At 47.0% G+C, this 17,300-nt stretch overlaps 1 protein-coding gene across 5 annotated transcripts in view; it reads right to left on the reverse strand.

Annotated features, from left to right (window-relative positions):
• SAMD11 (sterile alpha motif domain containing 11) overlaps positions 1-17,300 on the reverse strand; it is a 215,997-nt gene that overhangs the window by 138,437 nt on the left and 60,260 nt on the right. For all 5 annotated transcript variants that reach the window (XM_069241127.1, XM_069241126.1, XM_069241125.1 and 2 more), the window contains exon 3: positions 10,460-10,638. In XM_069241127.1, coding sequence (XP_069097228.1) covers positions 10,460-10,638 — 179 coding nt within the window. The remainder of the gene's footprint in view (positions 1-10,459; positions 10,639-17,300) is intronic.

Consider the following 17,300-nt stretch of genomic DNA (forward strand, 5'->3'; position numbering starts at 1 on the left):
GTGCACACCATCACACACACACGGCACGTAACTGCACACACCATGCCCAATTAGGCAGCGGCTTGGACAGCCGATGCGAGGCCTCCGATTGGCTGGCAGGCACGGCAGCTGCATCCTCCGGTAATGCGCGCCTTGCTTTACGGGTCGCTCATTCAATTTAAATCAAATTACTAATAATTTGCAGGCTATCAGCAGTACAAGCGTCGGGCTCGGCTTTCACAGAGCGGGGCGCCAAGGCGGCTTCTTACAAATTAATAAAAGGAAGGCCTCGTTTTGGAGAGACGACAGACATTTGGGGGGAGGGGGAAAGGGGAGGTTGGGGTTTAGTGGCTTTGATGCTGTCTTCCTTCCTTTTATCGGAAGGTGTTAATGTCGTGTACATGTGCCGCGTCACAATGTAGAAAGCGGTATGACGAGCATGCCCTACATTTTTTTAAAGTCTCCATGCATATTTACTTTTTCTTCTATTGTTACTTAACCTTGTTCAATTAGAGAAACGAAGTTTTCAAGTAATATATATACCTATATCTATCTATCTATCTATCTATCTATCTATCTATCTATCTATATATATATATATATATACATATATACATATATATATAGACGTTTATAGTATATCTACATAATTTATTTAACAGCTAAGTGCCCAAACGTATGTCTATGGTTTTAGTACTCCGAATTTATGTCTAAAAATAGATAAATGAAACAGTGGCCTTTAATCGTGAGTACCAAAAGTCCTTAAGAGGGGTCCGGGGCTCCAGGGCGAAGTCACGCGGCCTATATATTGTGAGGATCTCTCCTTGCTCCAGTCATCTGTCATATTATTGTTCCAGTTCCCGGCTTTTCTGCTCTGTGGTGTGGTCTGAGGCTACATGGGCATTCAGGGAGCACAGATCTCCATTTATGATAGGTGGAGTCGGTCACATAGGATGTCACCTTCCTATGGGACCCAGAACTGAGCAGCGAGTACACCACCTGAGCACTTGGTCTTTGAGGTAGCTGGGCAGAACAGTCCAAGGCTTACTCAGAGAGGTGTTGTGGGCTGGAGACTCCGAACTCAATACAGCTGGCCAATAGTTATTAATGCCCACCTAGTACTTTTACTTGTAAGATACAGAACGTATATCTAGACACAAAGCTGAAAACTAACCAAAAAATTAATACATGGGCACAGTGGAGAAATACCAGATCTCTCTGTACCCCTCTGGACTACAGTATAATCTTCAAACTTACGAAATCTGGGTTATGCAAAGCCCATTCCCAATTAATTTTTCACAACTTTTATTCAAAATGCAAAAACCCTTTCCTTTTGAATTGTGACTAGGTTTACACAATGAACAAGCATAAACTCCTTTCAGACTTTGGCCCGGCTGTGGAGAGGTTGTTAATATATGGAGCTCTCTAACTCTGGGGCCCAGGAATGGCTCTACAAGGAGTTGCAAGGACCTGGCCATAAATGCCACCCACCAAAAGGGGCCAATAAGCCCACTCACAGAAAACACTGATCCTCTACAGAAAGGGGCAAGGAGGGAGGGCGTGGAAGAAGTAGTGCGATGGAATACTAAAGTTGATGCTCAGAGATCTCCAGGCGAACATATGGTTACATTTCAGTGGTATCATCTTTTCTTATTCCACCAGTAACGTGGAGCCCCTGGGAACCTGGGGTAGCGGACACATTGGCAGCTTCCTCTGCAATGGCACACACCAGAACCCTAACACCCCACCCATGGCAAGAATGCAACTTTACTCCAGAAAGTACGGTGCAGGACTTCGGGTTCACTGTCCAGCCTAGGACGTTGGCCAGCAAGACATTCTAACCCTGGAGCACAACAGCGTTCCCATCCACACTGGTGTGTGATTCCACATCAGCAGCGCAGTTGCCCAGTATTTACTCACAGGCTGGCCAATCATCTCCTGGTGCAATTTTCAAATCTTTGGGAAGTGTCTCCAATCAGAGCTTGCATGACCACTGCATGATCACCGCATGTTGGGGTACTGCTCATTAACAGCTCTCCTAGGGCTAGTCCTGACCAGTCCAGATCTACATATACATCACAACCTCTCGTGCAGCAGACGTGGGCAGGAAGAGGGGGGCAGAGCTAGAAGTGTTTCAACAGGAGAGACCTGAAAGAGACAGATAGCTACATCCAATATAAAACCTTGCTCCTAGCACTGCAGGCCTCTCTCACTCCTGGCCTCTTTCCATGAGGGATGCTCTTGGGTGCCCCTCCTGTCCTCAGAGCCATGCTGTGGGCTGTCAGTCCCTGTAAACAAGGAGCCCCTCATTGAAGTGTATCATCTTCACTGTGGGAAAAATCAAACATCCTGCGGCCAAATTGAATAAAAACAACAGAGCCACGCAGTGGACCTTTCCACCCCACTACCTGCTGTAAATATCACTATCTGGTCGTTAATTAGTTCCATGGATGCAAGTCCAGCGGCACCCAGCAAGCACCAGGTCTTCAAATGAAAGCCCAGGAGGGGGTAAACATGATGTCCCGACAACAGGGACTCGACAACAACGCCAAAGAAAACATACTCTCTAACTGTCGGAAACAGCCATATGATCGGGAACTCAGTCTTGACCCTGACATTTGACTGATCCCACCCCAGCACTCCATACCCGTCACTGGCAGAACATCTTCCGGTTTCCTCACCTTGTATTTACTGGTGACTGAAATGCAGAGCTTGACAATTTTGGAGCTCCGACTTCAGGGTCGTTATATAGATGTATTTATCGCAGCATGCTTCGTGATGTTTCTCTTTCTAGTGACATTTTCTACATTGTTGCTCATTTTCTGGAGTTTCTGGGCCACCGTTATCAATTGTGCTGCTGTGTGAGGTGTGGCCTGTAGAGGTATGAGTATCCTATGCGAGTAGAATGCCTGCTATGGTAGTGAGGAGAATGGTACCAGAATGAGGCGTCTGCTATGGGAGTAGGGAGAATGTTACCAGAATGAGGTGTCTGCTTTGGAAGTGAGGAGCCTGCTATGAGAGTGAGGAGAATGCTACCAGAATGAGGTGTCTGCTTTGGAAGCAAGAAGCCTGCTATGAGAGGAAAGTGAGGAGAATGTTACCAGAATGAGGTGTCTGCTGTGGGAGTGAGGAGAATGTTACCAGAATGAGGTGTCCGCTATGGAAGTGAGGAGCCTGCTATGGGAGTGAGGAGAATGTTTCCAGAGTGAAGTGTCTGCTGAGGAAGTGAGGAGAATGTTACCAGAATGAGGTGTCCGCTATGGAAGTGAGGAGCCTGCTATGGGAGTGAGGAGAATGTTTCCAGAGTGAAGTGTCTGCTGAGGGAGTGAGTTGAATGTTACCAGAATGAGGTGTCTGCTGTGGGAGTGAGGAGAATGTTTCCAGAGTGAAGTGTCTGCTGAGGGAGTGAGGAGAATGTTACCAGCTTGAGGTGTCTGCTTTGGAAGTGACGAGCCTGCTCTGGGAGTGAGGAGAATGTCATTAGAACGAGGCATCTACTTTGTAAGCAAGGAGCCTGCTTTGAGAGGAGAATGAGGAGAATGTTTCCAGAATGAGGCATCTGCTGTAGGAGTGAGGAGAATGTTACCAGAATGAGGCGTCTGCTTTGGAAGTGAGGAGCCTGCTATGAGGGTGAGGAGAATATTTCCAGAATGAGGCGTCTGCTGTAGGAGTGAGGAGAATGTTACCAGAATGAGGCGTCTGCTTTGGAAGTGAGGAGCCTGCTATGAGAGTGAGGAGAATGTTTCCAGAATGAGGCGTCTGTTGTAGGAGTGAGGAAAATGTTACCAGAATGAGGCGTCTGCTTTGGAAGTGAGGAGCCTGCTATGAGAGTGAGGAGAATGTTTCCAGAATGAGGCGTCTGCTGTAGGAGTGAGGAAAATGTTACCAGAATGAGGCGTCTGCTTTGGAAGTGAGGAGCCTGCTATGAGTGAGGAGAATGTTACCAGAATGAGGCGTCTGCTTTGGAAGTGTGGAGCCTGCTATGAGTGTGAGGAGAATGCTACCAGGATGAGGTGTCTGCTTTGGAAGTGAGGAGGCTGCACTAGGAGTAGGGAGTATGTTATCAGAATGAGGTGTCTGCTTTGAAAGTAAAAACCTGCTATTAGAGTGAAGAGAATGTTACCAGATTGAGGCATTTGCATTAGAGGTGAGGAGCCAGCTCAGGGAGTGGAATGCCTGCTATGGGAGTGAGTAGAATGTTACCTGAATGAGATGTCTTCTTTGTAAGTGAGTAGCCTGCTACGGGAGTGAGGAGAATGGTACCAGAATGAGGTGTCTGCTGTGGGAGCGAGGAAAATGGTACCAGAATAAGGTGTCTGCTTTGGAGGTAATCAGCCTGCTATGGGAGTAGGGAGAATGTAACCAGAATGAGGTATTCTGCTGTGGGGGTGAGGAGAATGTTACCAGAATTAGGTGACTGCTATGGAATGGAGGAGCCTACTATGGGAGTGAGGAGAATGTTTCCAGAGTGAAGTGTCTGCTGAGGGAGTGAGGAGAATGTTACCAGAATGTGGCGTCTGCTTTGGAAGTGAGGAGCCTGCTGTGGGAGTAGGGAGAATGGTACGAGAATGAGGTGTCTGCTTTGGAAGTGAAGAGCCTGCTATGGGAGTGAGGTCCTTTCAAGGTGGAGAGGAGCCTCTTATGAGAATTTTGTGCCCACTAGGGTAGTGAAGTGATTGCTATGGGGCAGAAGAGCCCTCAATGGGAGTGAGGTTTTGTTAAGGAATGTGGAGCCTGTTACGGCCTATGGTGATAGCTACGAGAGTGAAGGACCGGCCTTGGGTGTGAGGTGCCTGCTATTTTATTAAAGTGGAGCATCTGCTATGGGAGTGAGGAGCCTGCAATGCAAATGAGGTGCATTCCATGGGAGTGAATTTCTTTTTATTAGAGCAAGTACTAAACGATCGAGGTGTCTGCTTTGGGAGTGTAGTTAATGACTGCTATGAGAGTGAGGTACCTGCTATATGAGAAATACGCTTTCATGCTCATCTGCTGCTGTGGAAATGACCTGCCTGCAATGGGAGTGAGACACCTGCCTGCTGTATGAGTGAGGCACCTGCCTGCTGTGGGAGTGAGTAGACTGTTGTGGACATTATTTGCCTGCTATAGGAATGAAGCACCTGCCTGCTGTGGTGTGAAAAGACTGCTGTGGAAATGATTTGCCTGCTATGGGAGTGAGGCAAATGCCTGCTGTAGGAGTGAGGCACGAGCATGCTGTGGGAGTGAGCCACTTCTGCTGCTGTGGGAATAAGAAGCCTGCGGTGGTACAAGGTATGGAAGCTAGATGCTTCACTCAGCAGTACTGCCTGCTGAGGCTGGAAGATGAGGCTGGGGTGCCCAGGGCTGGTGATATGCGGCCTGGAAGCAGCTTCCACTGCCTGCCTGCTGTGAGGAGGACGTTATCGATAAATCTGCACTAATGAAGAGCGGGACGCTGGGCTCCAATACGTGAAACGAATCACTAATCTGTCCTCCCGGGGCAGGCTGGGACTGCTGCCTGTAACGCACAGCGACCTCACACTCACTGACATCCTGGACCATGGCACCTTCTGGGGATTCTCTGGCCTAACTGCTTCCTCCGTTCTGTAGCAATGGAACAGCTCTGTCCTTTCCACCTTCTGCATCCCGTCCTAGCAGAGCACAGCTGCTCTGAAGGCAATCTGTCACCTGCTTTATCAAGACATCCCTGTCCCAAGGCCCTCTATCTCCCGTACTAGCATTCTAGCATTCCTAACGGCAATCTCTTCCTGTCCCAACAGGTCAGATCAGTCCTTAGTGCCATGTCCTTCCTGCCATCACAGAACAGATCTTCCCTCACTGCCACCTCTTTCTGCCCTAACTGGGAAGCTCTTGCTTAATTGCCATTTCTTGTCAGCTTTAATGGGGCAGCTCTTCACTTTCACTCCTGCCCTCGTAGGGCATCTCTAATCTCACTGCTATCTCCCCCCTACCCAGGTCCACCCTAGTGGCTATCTCCCTGCTACCCTAATCAGCCCATTCTTTCATAACTGCCACCCTGCTTGTCCTAGGAGGAGAGCTCTACCCCTACTGCCACTGCCTTACTGCCCTACAGGGACTGCTCTGCCCTCATTGGCATTCCTTTCCTGTCGTAACAGGGCATCTCTGCTCTAATGGCACAGGTCTCCTTGATGTCTGTAATGGGATATCTGCATCCTAGCTGCAAATGTCCTTGCTTCTCTAATGAGACGACTCTACCCAAAGTGCCACCTCCAACCTGCTCTAAAGGAGTATGACTCTACCCCACTGGCAACCTTTCGGAATCTATCCTGACCTCTATATCAGGTCCCCATGCCCCACCCTCTGCCAGGAGTTATATGTCAACTCCACATCTGGAGGGCCCCAGAGACCAGAGTCCACACCAACATTACAGATCAAGGCCCTGCTGACGAGGTGTGTGAATGAAGGTGGGGTAATATACTTTGAGACTGGCAACTTCTCCTTGTGCAAAGCCCAGGGCGCATAACTGATACCTTGAGGCTGGTATTCACAAGTATGACATATAGCACCAGAAGTAGTTGGGACTCTTAAGGACCAGTACCTGAAAAGCGGATGTGATTCTGGCTGCGCGGTCCTCTGTTGACTCAGAGATGAAGGTGGTTCAAGTTGGGTACAGATCTGATACTGCAGAGCTGGAGGCGGTTCTGAATGATAAGAAGATTGATGTCTCAGAAGTGGAGGTGGGTCTGGCTGTGCAGAGCTCTGATATCTCACAATTGAAGGTGGCTCTGGCTGTACGAAGGGGTGCCTTCTTGGAAATGGAAGCAGTTTTGTCTGTACAGAGTGCTGTGGTCTCAGGACTGGAGGTAGTTCTGTCTGTGCAGAGCTCTGATGCCGCAGAATTGGAGGTGGTTTTGACTGTGTTGAGCTTGGATACTTCAGACCTGGATGCGGTTCTGGCTGTGCGAAGAGCTGATATCTCATAACTGGAGGTTATTCCAAGTTTGCAGAGCTCTGATGCCTCAGACCTGAAGGTAGTTCTCACTTTCTGCAACTCTGCTCCCTCAGAACCCTTATAACAATGCAGAGCGCTGATGCCTGATTAGGAGGATATTTGACTCATTCAAAACAGGAGTTGCTTAGACCTAGATGGAGGGCCTATGCCTCAGGGATGGAGGCACTGCTGACTACGTAGAGCAGTGGTTCCCAAACTGTAGTCCCGGGACCCCTGTGGGTCTGGGAAGCCTCCTCATGGGGTCCGCGACTGCTTAGAAAATTAAATAAAATCAATGGATGAGGTCCCCAGCTTTCAGTAATGACTCAGTGGGAGGTCCCCAGATTCCAATAATTATTCAGTGGGGGTCCTCAGGTTCCAGCAATGAAAAAGTGGGGTTCCACAGAAGTCAAAAGGTTGGGAACCACTGACGTAGAGGGTTGAAGCTTGTGACTAGAGATGGTATTGGTGGTAGAGTGCTGATGATGCAGAGGCAACAGAGACCTGATATTTCAGGGCTGGAGGCAACAGAGGATACGATCTCAGAGCTTGAGGCACAACAGCGATATTGAGTCCTTAAGGAAGGAGGGAAAGTAGCTGTGATCAGGTCTCTTAATGGAGCCGGAGAGAGGATGAAGCCTCTAAGGCAGAGGTCTTCAAACTGGGGGGCGGGCCCCCCTTGGGGGGCCTCAAGTGATCCCAGGGGGGGTGCCAAACTCTGGCTAAAAGAAATATTATGAAGATAACATGCCTTTGTTTTAAGCAGAAGCATGTTATTGCAGTTTTAAAAAGGTAACAGTACTTAACTGCAATGTTTAAATAGGTTTAGACCTATTTAAACATTGCCATCTTTCTAAAATAATTGTGAAAAATTCTGAGGGGGGGCACAATTTGTTTTTTTTTCAACTGGGGGGGGGGCGCAGCATTAAAAAGTTTGAAGACCACTGCTCTAAGGTGAATGGGGCGGTGGGATGAAGATGCCTCGGAGCTAGAGGCGGTGGACGATGATGATACAATGGGCCTGGACCAGAGGTACTGGTGATGCCACGAGTATCACAAGGGCTAGAGGCAGTGAAATGACAGCCGAAGGCTGTCAGAGGCCGCTCAGTGGCTGGTGATGCTTTGAGGTTGTGGGCAGTGGAAGGTTGATGAATGGCGACTCTGGAAGCAGCTGATGCTGCTCTAGACTGGGGTGGGCTGTGAGGATACAGATAAGGCTGTGGCAGGGAACATTTCTACCGACTATCCTTGTAGCATTCAGTCCCACAAGACAGGCTAGAACATTACCATAATTAGAGATTTACGTTCTCAAGCATTTGATATTTTGGGGACTCCAATATGAATTAAGAATGCTATTTAGCTCATCCGATACGTAGACCGAAATTGTGCGAAATTAAAAGCATATTTTAAACTATCTGCAGGGAAAAATATTTTATGAGAGACAGTGATGCTCAATTCCCTTCCTAGTCTTTTCTCTGCTTCCCTCCTCGAAACACACTTTCATTCACACCCCTTCTAATAAGCCCCCGTAAAACACTGGCTTCTCAGAACAGACCCTGAGAGCGCCTATCACACCCTTAACCCTCTTTTCATATCACTCCTTTGGCCCATGTGATCCCCAAACATCAATCATTTCCTTTTTAAAATTGATGACTCTCAATATTTGTCAAAGCCCCGTGTCTCACTATGTGCACTTCACTCGCACCATTCTGTGTCAGAGCCATGTGCCGTGACTCTGCACACTTTTCTGTACAATGCTCTATGTGTTTTGCCCTGTGGTCCAGACCTCTGGATGCTAGGACTGCAATAGTTAGACAAGAGTCCATAACATGACTGATTACTGGAAACGGGGGCTGAGCAGTCAGCCAAGGTGGTGTGAACGTAGGTACCAAGTAGAACAAAGTACTAAGTTAGTGCAATTAATAAAGAATACTGGCCAAAAATGGACATTACCGTTAAAAAGATTATAGGGTATATTTAAGACGCCATAGCGTCATTTTTTTACGCTAAGGTGGTGCTAAATTGTCTTTTTCTATGCGCCATATTTACAAAGTGACGCAATGCATGCATTGCAACACTTTGTAAATCCTTGCACCACATTATGCCTGTGCCAGGCATATTGTATGCAAGGGGGGTGGATTTCTGTTGTTAGGAGGCCTGCAAAAATGGCACAGCAAAATTTTACAGATTTCACTGCACCATTTTTGGTGTCATTTTGAGTGCCTGCTCAGAGCAGGTGTTAAAATGACGTTCCCATAAAAACATAAGGGCCTCCTTTCACTTAGCTATGCTAGCGTCAAAATGTTAGATGCTAGTGTAGCAAAGTGCCACAATAGCATCACAAATGTTGACGCTATTGTGCTAATGACCGCCATGGTGTGCTGTTTTATAAATACGGCCCAATCACGGTGTCACTAGGTGAAGGGTAGAGGGGGAGCAAAAAAAGTGTTGCATCAGCTCTGATGCGCCACTTTTTCTTAAGTATGGGCTTATATCTTTAATGCATACGTTGTTTATAAAACAAATAAAGAGAGGCCCTATAACAAAAATTAGAATTCAAAAACATAATCTGTTTTAAAAGGTCATATAGACAGTCTATGAAGTAGGGATAGGAATAGGTTGTCCAAACCCGGGGGACCCATCCGCAACTTACCAACATAATCTTTGCGAAACCTTGGAGAAGGTCGCCTTTAGCCTTTAGGGTTCTATTCTCTGATTCAGCTGTGCGTAAGCGTTTACTGTCCAATGTTAAGCGGTGGGGATTTCAGCACCATGGACAGCCCTAGAACTCACCCACCTAGCCCTTATGTTAGTTCCAAAGCTAGTCTACGGGTAGGCACAGGGCTGATGTTATGGTTCCGTTGGTGGCATTAAGGAACCTTGCAAATCTTTTCCAACATCCCACTGCGGGTCTTCTCGTTGCTGCAATCTCATGGTTGCAGAAATACCACAAAGTTTGAAGAAATACATCAGTTCTTCACTTGAACTTATGTTCACATATCTGCAGTCATGTTTTTCTACTGCCCCGGGGTGTCTAGGGGCCTGACACCTTGTTGTTAGGGGCAGGGTTGAACACTATACGCTGCCAACTATAATGCAATGACTCCTTTGAAATCATTAGCAATAAGGTGCACACACACGTGCACATCCACAGCTATTCAAGGAAGTATCTTCCCTTTTTCAACCCCAGGCTGTTAATCTGCATAGACACTGAACGAGCAGTCATGACTGACAGCATGGACAGTCACCCACGAAAACACATTGCTTCTGTACTTGAATCCAGACAAGGAGATGCATTTTTCAGTCTCTAATTGGGTGTAAAAAGAGGCAAAAACGGAAATCCAGCCTTACTTGTGAAATTACTCCACATGGATGGTTTCGGGGCATTGCTGGCACCCTGTACCACCCTAAAGGCCAGCGCTGGAAAAGGTTCTTCCACCCCACGGTCCCTGCTCCTTGGTGCACGCTGATACCCTCTCCCGGGACATGTCTGTATTGAGGAGCCAGCCCCCAGTTTGAGCCACTCACCTCCTTTTCATAACACTGATGTGTAGGTCTTCCTCCAACCGCACCTCGGGGTGCTGCCCGTTGGCCTTGTCCCCCTCCTCGCTGTCCTCGCTGTGAGAGAAAAAGGGGCTCGGTTCCTTCTTGGTGATCCTGCTGGGGGGCAGAGGTATAGTTCTCTTTTCAGCCAAACGACCTCGGTTCTTGGTGAGGAAGAGAAAAAACAAAACAAATTACAAGGTTATTATCCTCAGCTACCGCAACCGTGCAATACAAAGAAATGCGCTCATTAAGTTAAGGGAAAATCTGCCTAGCACAGGTGAGGCTGGAAACTGACCATAGAGGAGTGGCCCATGCGGACCAATAGGAAGCGAGGTGTGGACTTCCATTTATGAAACAGGAAATATGAGAACATCGTCGTTGAACCCTTCTAACTCTGCAATTCCACTGCATCAATGAACATCACCAGGCCTTCCTGACCCCTGGATGTCACTATACTACTCCATACAAAAGAACACTCACTCGGCCTTCCTAACACTTGAAGCTCATTGGATTACTGCTCAGAGCAGAACTCATCAGTAGTCCTTCCTAACCCCTGGGTCTCACTATACTGCAGCAGAGAATAGAGCCCATCAGTAGGCTTTCCTATCCATTAGATCTCACTGTATTACTGCATAATAGAACCCTTCAATAGGCTTTCCTAACCACTGGATCTCACTATAGTACTGCAAAGAACAAATCACCAGGGATTTCTAACCACTGGATCTCACTGCATTACTGCTCGGAGTACAACTCATCATTAGGCCTCCCTAACCACTGGATCTCACTATAGTGCTGCACAAAATAGAGCACATCACCAGGGGTGTCTAACCACTATATCTCACTGAAATTGTTCTCAGAGCAGAACTCATCAATAGGCTTTCCTAGCCACTGGATCTCACTACACTATGGCACAGAATAGAACACATCAATAGGGATTCCTAACTACTGGACCTCACTGAGATGCCTACTCAGGGGGACTGAGTCTTTTTAGAAAACTAAGTAATATTAGCAGATTAATAAAGTGCATGTAAGTAAAGTACCAAACTCTAAAACTGATTTTTTTTTAAATGTTCTGTAAATGTTAGGAATTTGAATTGGGAGCTAAAAATTAAGTAGGTGTCCTTTGCTTTATTTGTTGAGCATCACAAAACAGCAATTAGACTACAGTATAACCGATCAGCTGCTTCAACTGAAGCACCAACAAAAAGGCGCCATATGTTAGGATAAAAAAAGACAACGTTATAAGCTAGAGAAAGTCATGTAGAATCATCTTTAAGAATTACAAACTGAATTTAGAAAAGTTACAACCTTTCCATTAAAATTTTGATATTTCAGTATTTCTGAATTAAATGAAAATGTTCTTCATTTGTGTATTTCTTTGATGTATACTTTGTTTCTGTATCTTTGTGTATTGTTTTGAGGTTCAAGTCATAACTGCTTAGGCCAGGTTTCCCTGATTCCAATAATGATTCATCGGGGGAGGAGGTCCCCGGATTCCATTAAATTTAAATGGGGATCCACAGAAGTCAAATGTTTAAGAACCTGTGGCTTAGATTAGGATCACATGAGTAATGAAACATCTATGGGCTGGATATATAATAAATTATTGGGTTAAAAAAATAAAGTTGCAATAAAAAGAGAAACAACTTGGTAACAAATTTGTTAAAGAAATCTTTCTTTGATAGCGTGACCCCATAATTTGATGAATGTTTCAGATGCATGTTGTTACGGGGTAATGAACCCCCATCAAAAAATATAAATATCGATTTTTTTTCAGATTTTGTTTTATTTGAGGTGAACTCGATCAAAAGTGCATCAGAATGCTGCATATATGAAGATAAATTTATCAAAATAATAGAGAAAATATAGAGAAGTGCAGATTAACCAGATGGAAACAACAGTTATTGCCAATAACAGGAAAGAAGCAAATTGTGGAGAGGGACAGCGGGAGAATGCAATGGTTGAAATACATGATCAATCATTTATCCTGATTTATTATACAATTGCAGCATCCATATCAGTCCTGAGAAGAAGAGGAGATTGAGAGGAGAAGTATGAACGGGGCAGAGTTAAACAGGTCAGAAAAGGTAGGGTATCCTATTAATGCAGTGTGGGCGGGGGTGACACGTGGGTCTGGCTTTCAGAGGTGATGATTAAAAAGAAGATGTTTCAAGACTTCTATAAAGGTCCAGTGGGAGATGGTCTGTTGTCCATTTTCTGGGGCACAGACGGAGAAGGACTATATCAAATGTGTGGTGTATTTGAAATCTAGGGATCGTGAGGTGCTGAATTAGTGCTGTGAATAGCTTAGTCGAATCTGCAGATAGTATGCCTGTTAGCCTCATAATGAGGAGATCAAATGTAGAGAATTTTGTAAATCAAGAATGCAATTTTGAATATACACTGAAAATCTAGCGGGAAGCTATTGCTGGGTGAATCAGGACAGAGGTGATGTAGTCATACAATATTGTGCCAGTAACCACACTTAGAAGGCCAGTCGCAAGTAGTGCTGAGCAGGGGGCAAAATTACTGGGTCCGGGATCACAGATTCTGGCCCATAGTTCCTCTCTTGCACAATGGATTCCTAATGTTCCCAGCTGGACTGAGGAGTAAATGCAGGATCTGGATTTACCAGTCCATTTCTGCATTGCAGTTTTGATTCTGCATACAGATTTCCAAGCAACACCCATGTTTTTTGATGCAATATCAGATTTACAAGGTTTTGTAAACCTGGGAATGGGTCAAAAGTCTATGCCACCCCAGGAGTGGAGAAATATATTTATTTCTCCCAGCCTTTTCCTCTTTCTATGTGTGCTACATTTTGCAGCAAACATAGAAAGAGGAAAGCACCTCCTGTGATTGTATTTGTGGAGGAAGTTATTCCTTCCTGCACAAAAACAATTATCCCCACAACGTAGGCACCCTTGTGCCATGGTGCAAGGGAGCCTGCGCTGGAGCCTGGCAGCAATTTGTGCACCAGTGCAGGGGAAAAGGACAGGAATGCGCTGTATCTTGTAGATGCAGCACATTCCTCTCCTTTTGTTTTGACAAAGGTCAGCACAGCAAGGTTTGCATCACAGTGGTGCACCAAAATGTTATAAATGAGGCCCCTGGTGTGCTTCGGTATCAGGCAGGGCGGAATTCCCCTGAGGACTGCACTCTGCCAACTCGTGATCAAGTCCCTAATGGAAAAGGATTAAGCATGAGAAGACACATGGGGCCTGATTTATCATAGTTTTGTGTCACCCTTGCGCCACAGAAGGCGACACAGAGCGATGCAAATCCTAGATTCCGATTTACTAAGCCACGCAAGGCCACCATGCATGGCTTGATAAATCTGGTGTAACGCAAGGCAGCACAAATCAAATGGGTGTTCCTATGAATGCATCTATGGATTCGGAGGCATTCCAGATTTACCAACACTGGTAGACCTGGGAATGCATCAGAGTTGAACGCCTTCCCACCAGATGCGCAGCGAGTAGAAGTACCTTTGTTTCTCCTCGTTCTTCCCTGTATCTAAGGGTGGTGCATCTTGCAGCACACTTAGCAACAGGGAAGAGGAAAAGGCCTTCTGAGATTGTTTTTGTGCAGGAAGGTACCCCTGCCTGCACAAAAACACTCCTGCCTGTGCAAGGCAACACATTGTACTCCAGCACAGGCAGAAAGCAAGAAAGTGCAATATTATGGTAAATATAGCACATTCCTTCCCTTTCACGAAGTGTGCGCAGTGCAGCAAATTGTCTTGCTGGTTTGCGATGAGTTAAAGTATGATACATTTGCCCCATGGTTTTTACCAATAGTAATGCTTTCAAGAACACGTCAGAGCATTCACAAGTGCCAGCACACTACCCTGTCTGAAGACTGCAGGACGCCACCATCAAGACCTCGGGCATGTAAGTGTACAGTATTGAACTGCCATCCGTAACCCTGGTTTTATGAATTTTCTAAACCTGCTTGCTGTAAACTTTATGTGTAAGCACGTTTTCTACTGGAGGAAATATTGTGATACAACCCATGCACGGACCAGACAGCCTTCTGAACTTGGCCTTCTACCCAAAATGCAATTTAATTGTTGAATATGACATTTTGATCCATTGTGAGAGGAATCGGTAGATTACTAAGTAGGGACATTTCCGGGGAACACGGCCAAGTGGTGCCACTATTTAGCAAGTGACAATGCCACTTGGCCCAACACATGCACACCCATTCATTGTTTGTTAGGGCCTCGATATGGCCTGTTAAGTTCATGCACAGCTGTTGGGGGTTACCGTCTCTTTCTTGCTTACAACATGTGGCACCACAGTTTTCATATGACACCAATTGTGAGCAAACTGTGCTCTAGATTTCGGCCACAGGGTTTATAAGCGATCACCACGCGCTTCTGCTTTTGTCTGGGTTCTTTACCCTCCCACATCAAACCCAAATGCTTAAGGAACGGATGTCGGAATGGGAATATTGATTAAGCGATACAATCATTTAGGCAGAATCAAATCTTTTCAACGAAAAGCTTGCACTAACACTTACAAGAGAAGCAGTATCCAAAATTCCACTGAATATTGTATTCTGTTCGGAACTTGGTTGTAAGTACTTCTCGTCACTATTCCCACCTCCCTATACGTTTGTATCTCAAGATATTTGACATAAAAATGCAATTTACTGAGGTAACTGAACTTATTTCAGAGCAAGCTGGGTGGACATTCCCGGACCCGGTGCCTGAACACTTGGCCCAGCCTTCTTGTGGTCGGATTTAACTTTGCCTGTATGCTCCCTTGCTTCTGCCTTCTCCACTGGGAGTGATCATATCTTGCATGGGTGAACTAATGCAGTATTTTATCGCAATTGTCGTTCATGCTCCGAACACAAATGACCATGTTGTGACTCCGCGTTAGTTTCCATGTCAGCGGCATTTAAACCCCAGACATTTTCGAGGAGACAATCAGGACTTGGCAGCGAAAGGCATTGTGGGAAACAGATGCCCCCAAGACCATAGAAGATATGCTAAAAAAAATAAAGGTATGTGTATTTTAGTACATTAATTTCACTGCCCAAGAGCAAAGCGGCACCGAAGGCCCATAAAACTCGTTTTTTTCGCCATTACGGTCTGCGGAGCCGTGAGCGGGCTCGAGTCGGGCATCTGGGGCTCAGTGTGGGGCTTCTGGCCTCCCGGCTGCGCAGATGGCGGAAGTGACTCCGGCCTGCGCCTCGCCGCCCCCACTGCCCCCCTGGGGCTCACTTACGGATGTCGTGACTGCGTGGGCGGGTGGGCTGACGGCAGCCCTGGCTCTGCGTGCGCTCGAGCCCAGTGAGGCGCGGAACGCCGCGAGGGAACTTGGCAGCGCTGGCGCGAGGCAGCGGCGACCACCTGGGACTCACGTGGCGTGAGGGCCCGTCGGACCCACTCCGAATGGTGCGACGCCATAGGTGGGCTTGCGGCTGACGCAGGTGGCGGCGCCCAAGGAACGTCCACCAGAGCACCCCCGCGGGCACCCCACCAGCGGTGAAGGGCACATACCCGGAGGGCAGCCTGCAGGCGCCCATCCGTGCTGAAGCCAGGTCGCCGGTGCCAGCAGCCTTCCCACCCCCGGTGACGGCAGATAGATCACCGAGGACAGGTGACCTTGAAACAGAGCACGAAAGGCCACCCTCGGTCACATCACAGGCAGCAGTCGTACGAAATAATAAACTGGATCGACTCAAAAAAGTTAAGGAAAAAATAACAAAAAGGGGAGTTGGATCTGTCAGGGCCTCCTCTTCTTTCTTCCCGCCACACACACACAGACCTCTCCTGGTCTCCAGCTCTGCCTCCTCGTGTGATGCAGTGTGTGAGTAATGGGGGTATGCGTGCTGTGGGTGCAGATTAAGGGTTGTGTCCGCTGTATGTGAGTCTTGTGCTGCACGAATTGTGTGTGGAGGTCAGAGGGTGTCGGTAATGTGCGGGTATCCTAAGATATACAAGATGGAAGTGTACACTGCTTTTGCACGTGGTGTACAAGGGTCAGGACACGCATGATGTGTGGAGAATAGGAGGTGTATTTAGTGTTGTACAATCAGGTTATCTGCACGGCGTGTGGTGATCCGGTGTATATATATGTTTGTACAAGGCATGTGGGGTAGGAAAAGATATACAGGGTAAGTTAGGACCAGGAAGTGTACATTGTGTTGCACACACTGTATGCTTAATGTATGTGCGTGTTTTGTGGAAATCACTAGGTGTACAATGTTGTACATGGTGTGTGATGAACAGAGTTCTGCATAGAGGTATACTTGAAGGGTAGGGAGTTACCCCCTAACAATGCATTAAATACAGCAGGTGCTGTGGTCAGGGTACAGGGCCGCGTGCTGTGTGGGGGTCAGGAGTTGTGCATGGATGTTTGCAGTGTTTGAGAATCCTGGGATGGGCAGGGTCGTGTGTGGACTCGGAGCATGTACTGCACCTTTCTATATTTTCTTACAGTCTTTACAAGAGCTGCTCAGTACCTTCCAATACAGTGAGTGTGGGGTTGAACCCTAGGGGCCTGGCGAAGGGGCCATGGGAACCTACTGCAGGGGCTCCCTCCAAGTTTATACCCCCCCCCCCCGCAACGCCGAATGACGCTCGAACACCAGGGCGGCCATCCTTGATTCCGCCTCCTGCCTCCTTCTTCCACCACTCTACACCCCCGGCTCTTGATCGCACTCTGCGGGTTCATGTCATCCCTTGCTTTATTTGCCACTCCACCCCCACCTCTCTTCGTCTCTGTATTTCTCGCCTGTCTCTTTTTATCTCTAGTTCTAGGTCAAGGACCAATGTGTTAGAATTGGTCCTGGACTCCAAAAATAAATG

Source organism: Pleurodeles waltl, chromosome 6, assembly GCF_031143425.1.
Source record: "Pleurodeles waltl isolate 20211129_DDA chromosome 6, aPleWal1.hap1.20221129, whole genome shotgun sequence".
NCBI classification, from domain to species: Eukaryota; Metazoa; Chordata; class Amphibia; order Caudata; family Salamandridae; genus Pleurodeles; species Pleurodeles waltl.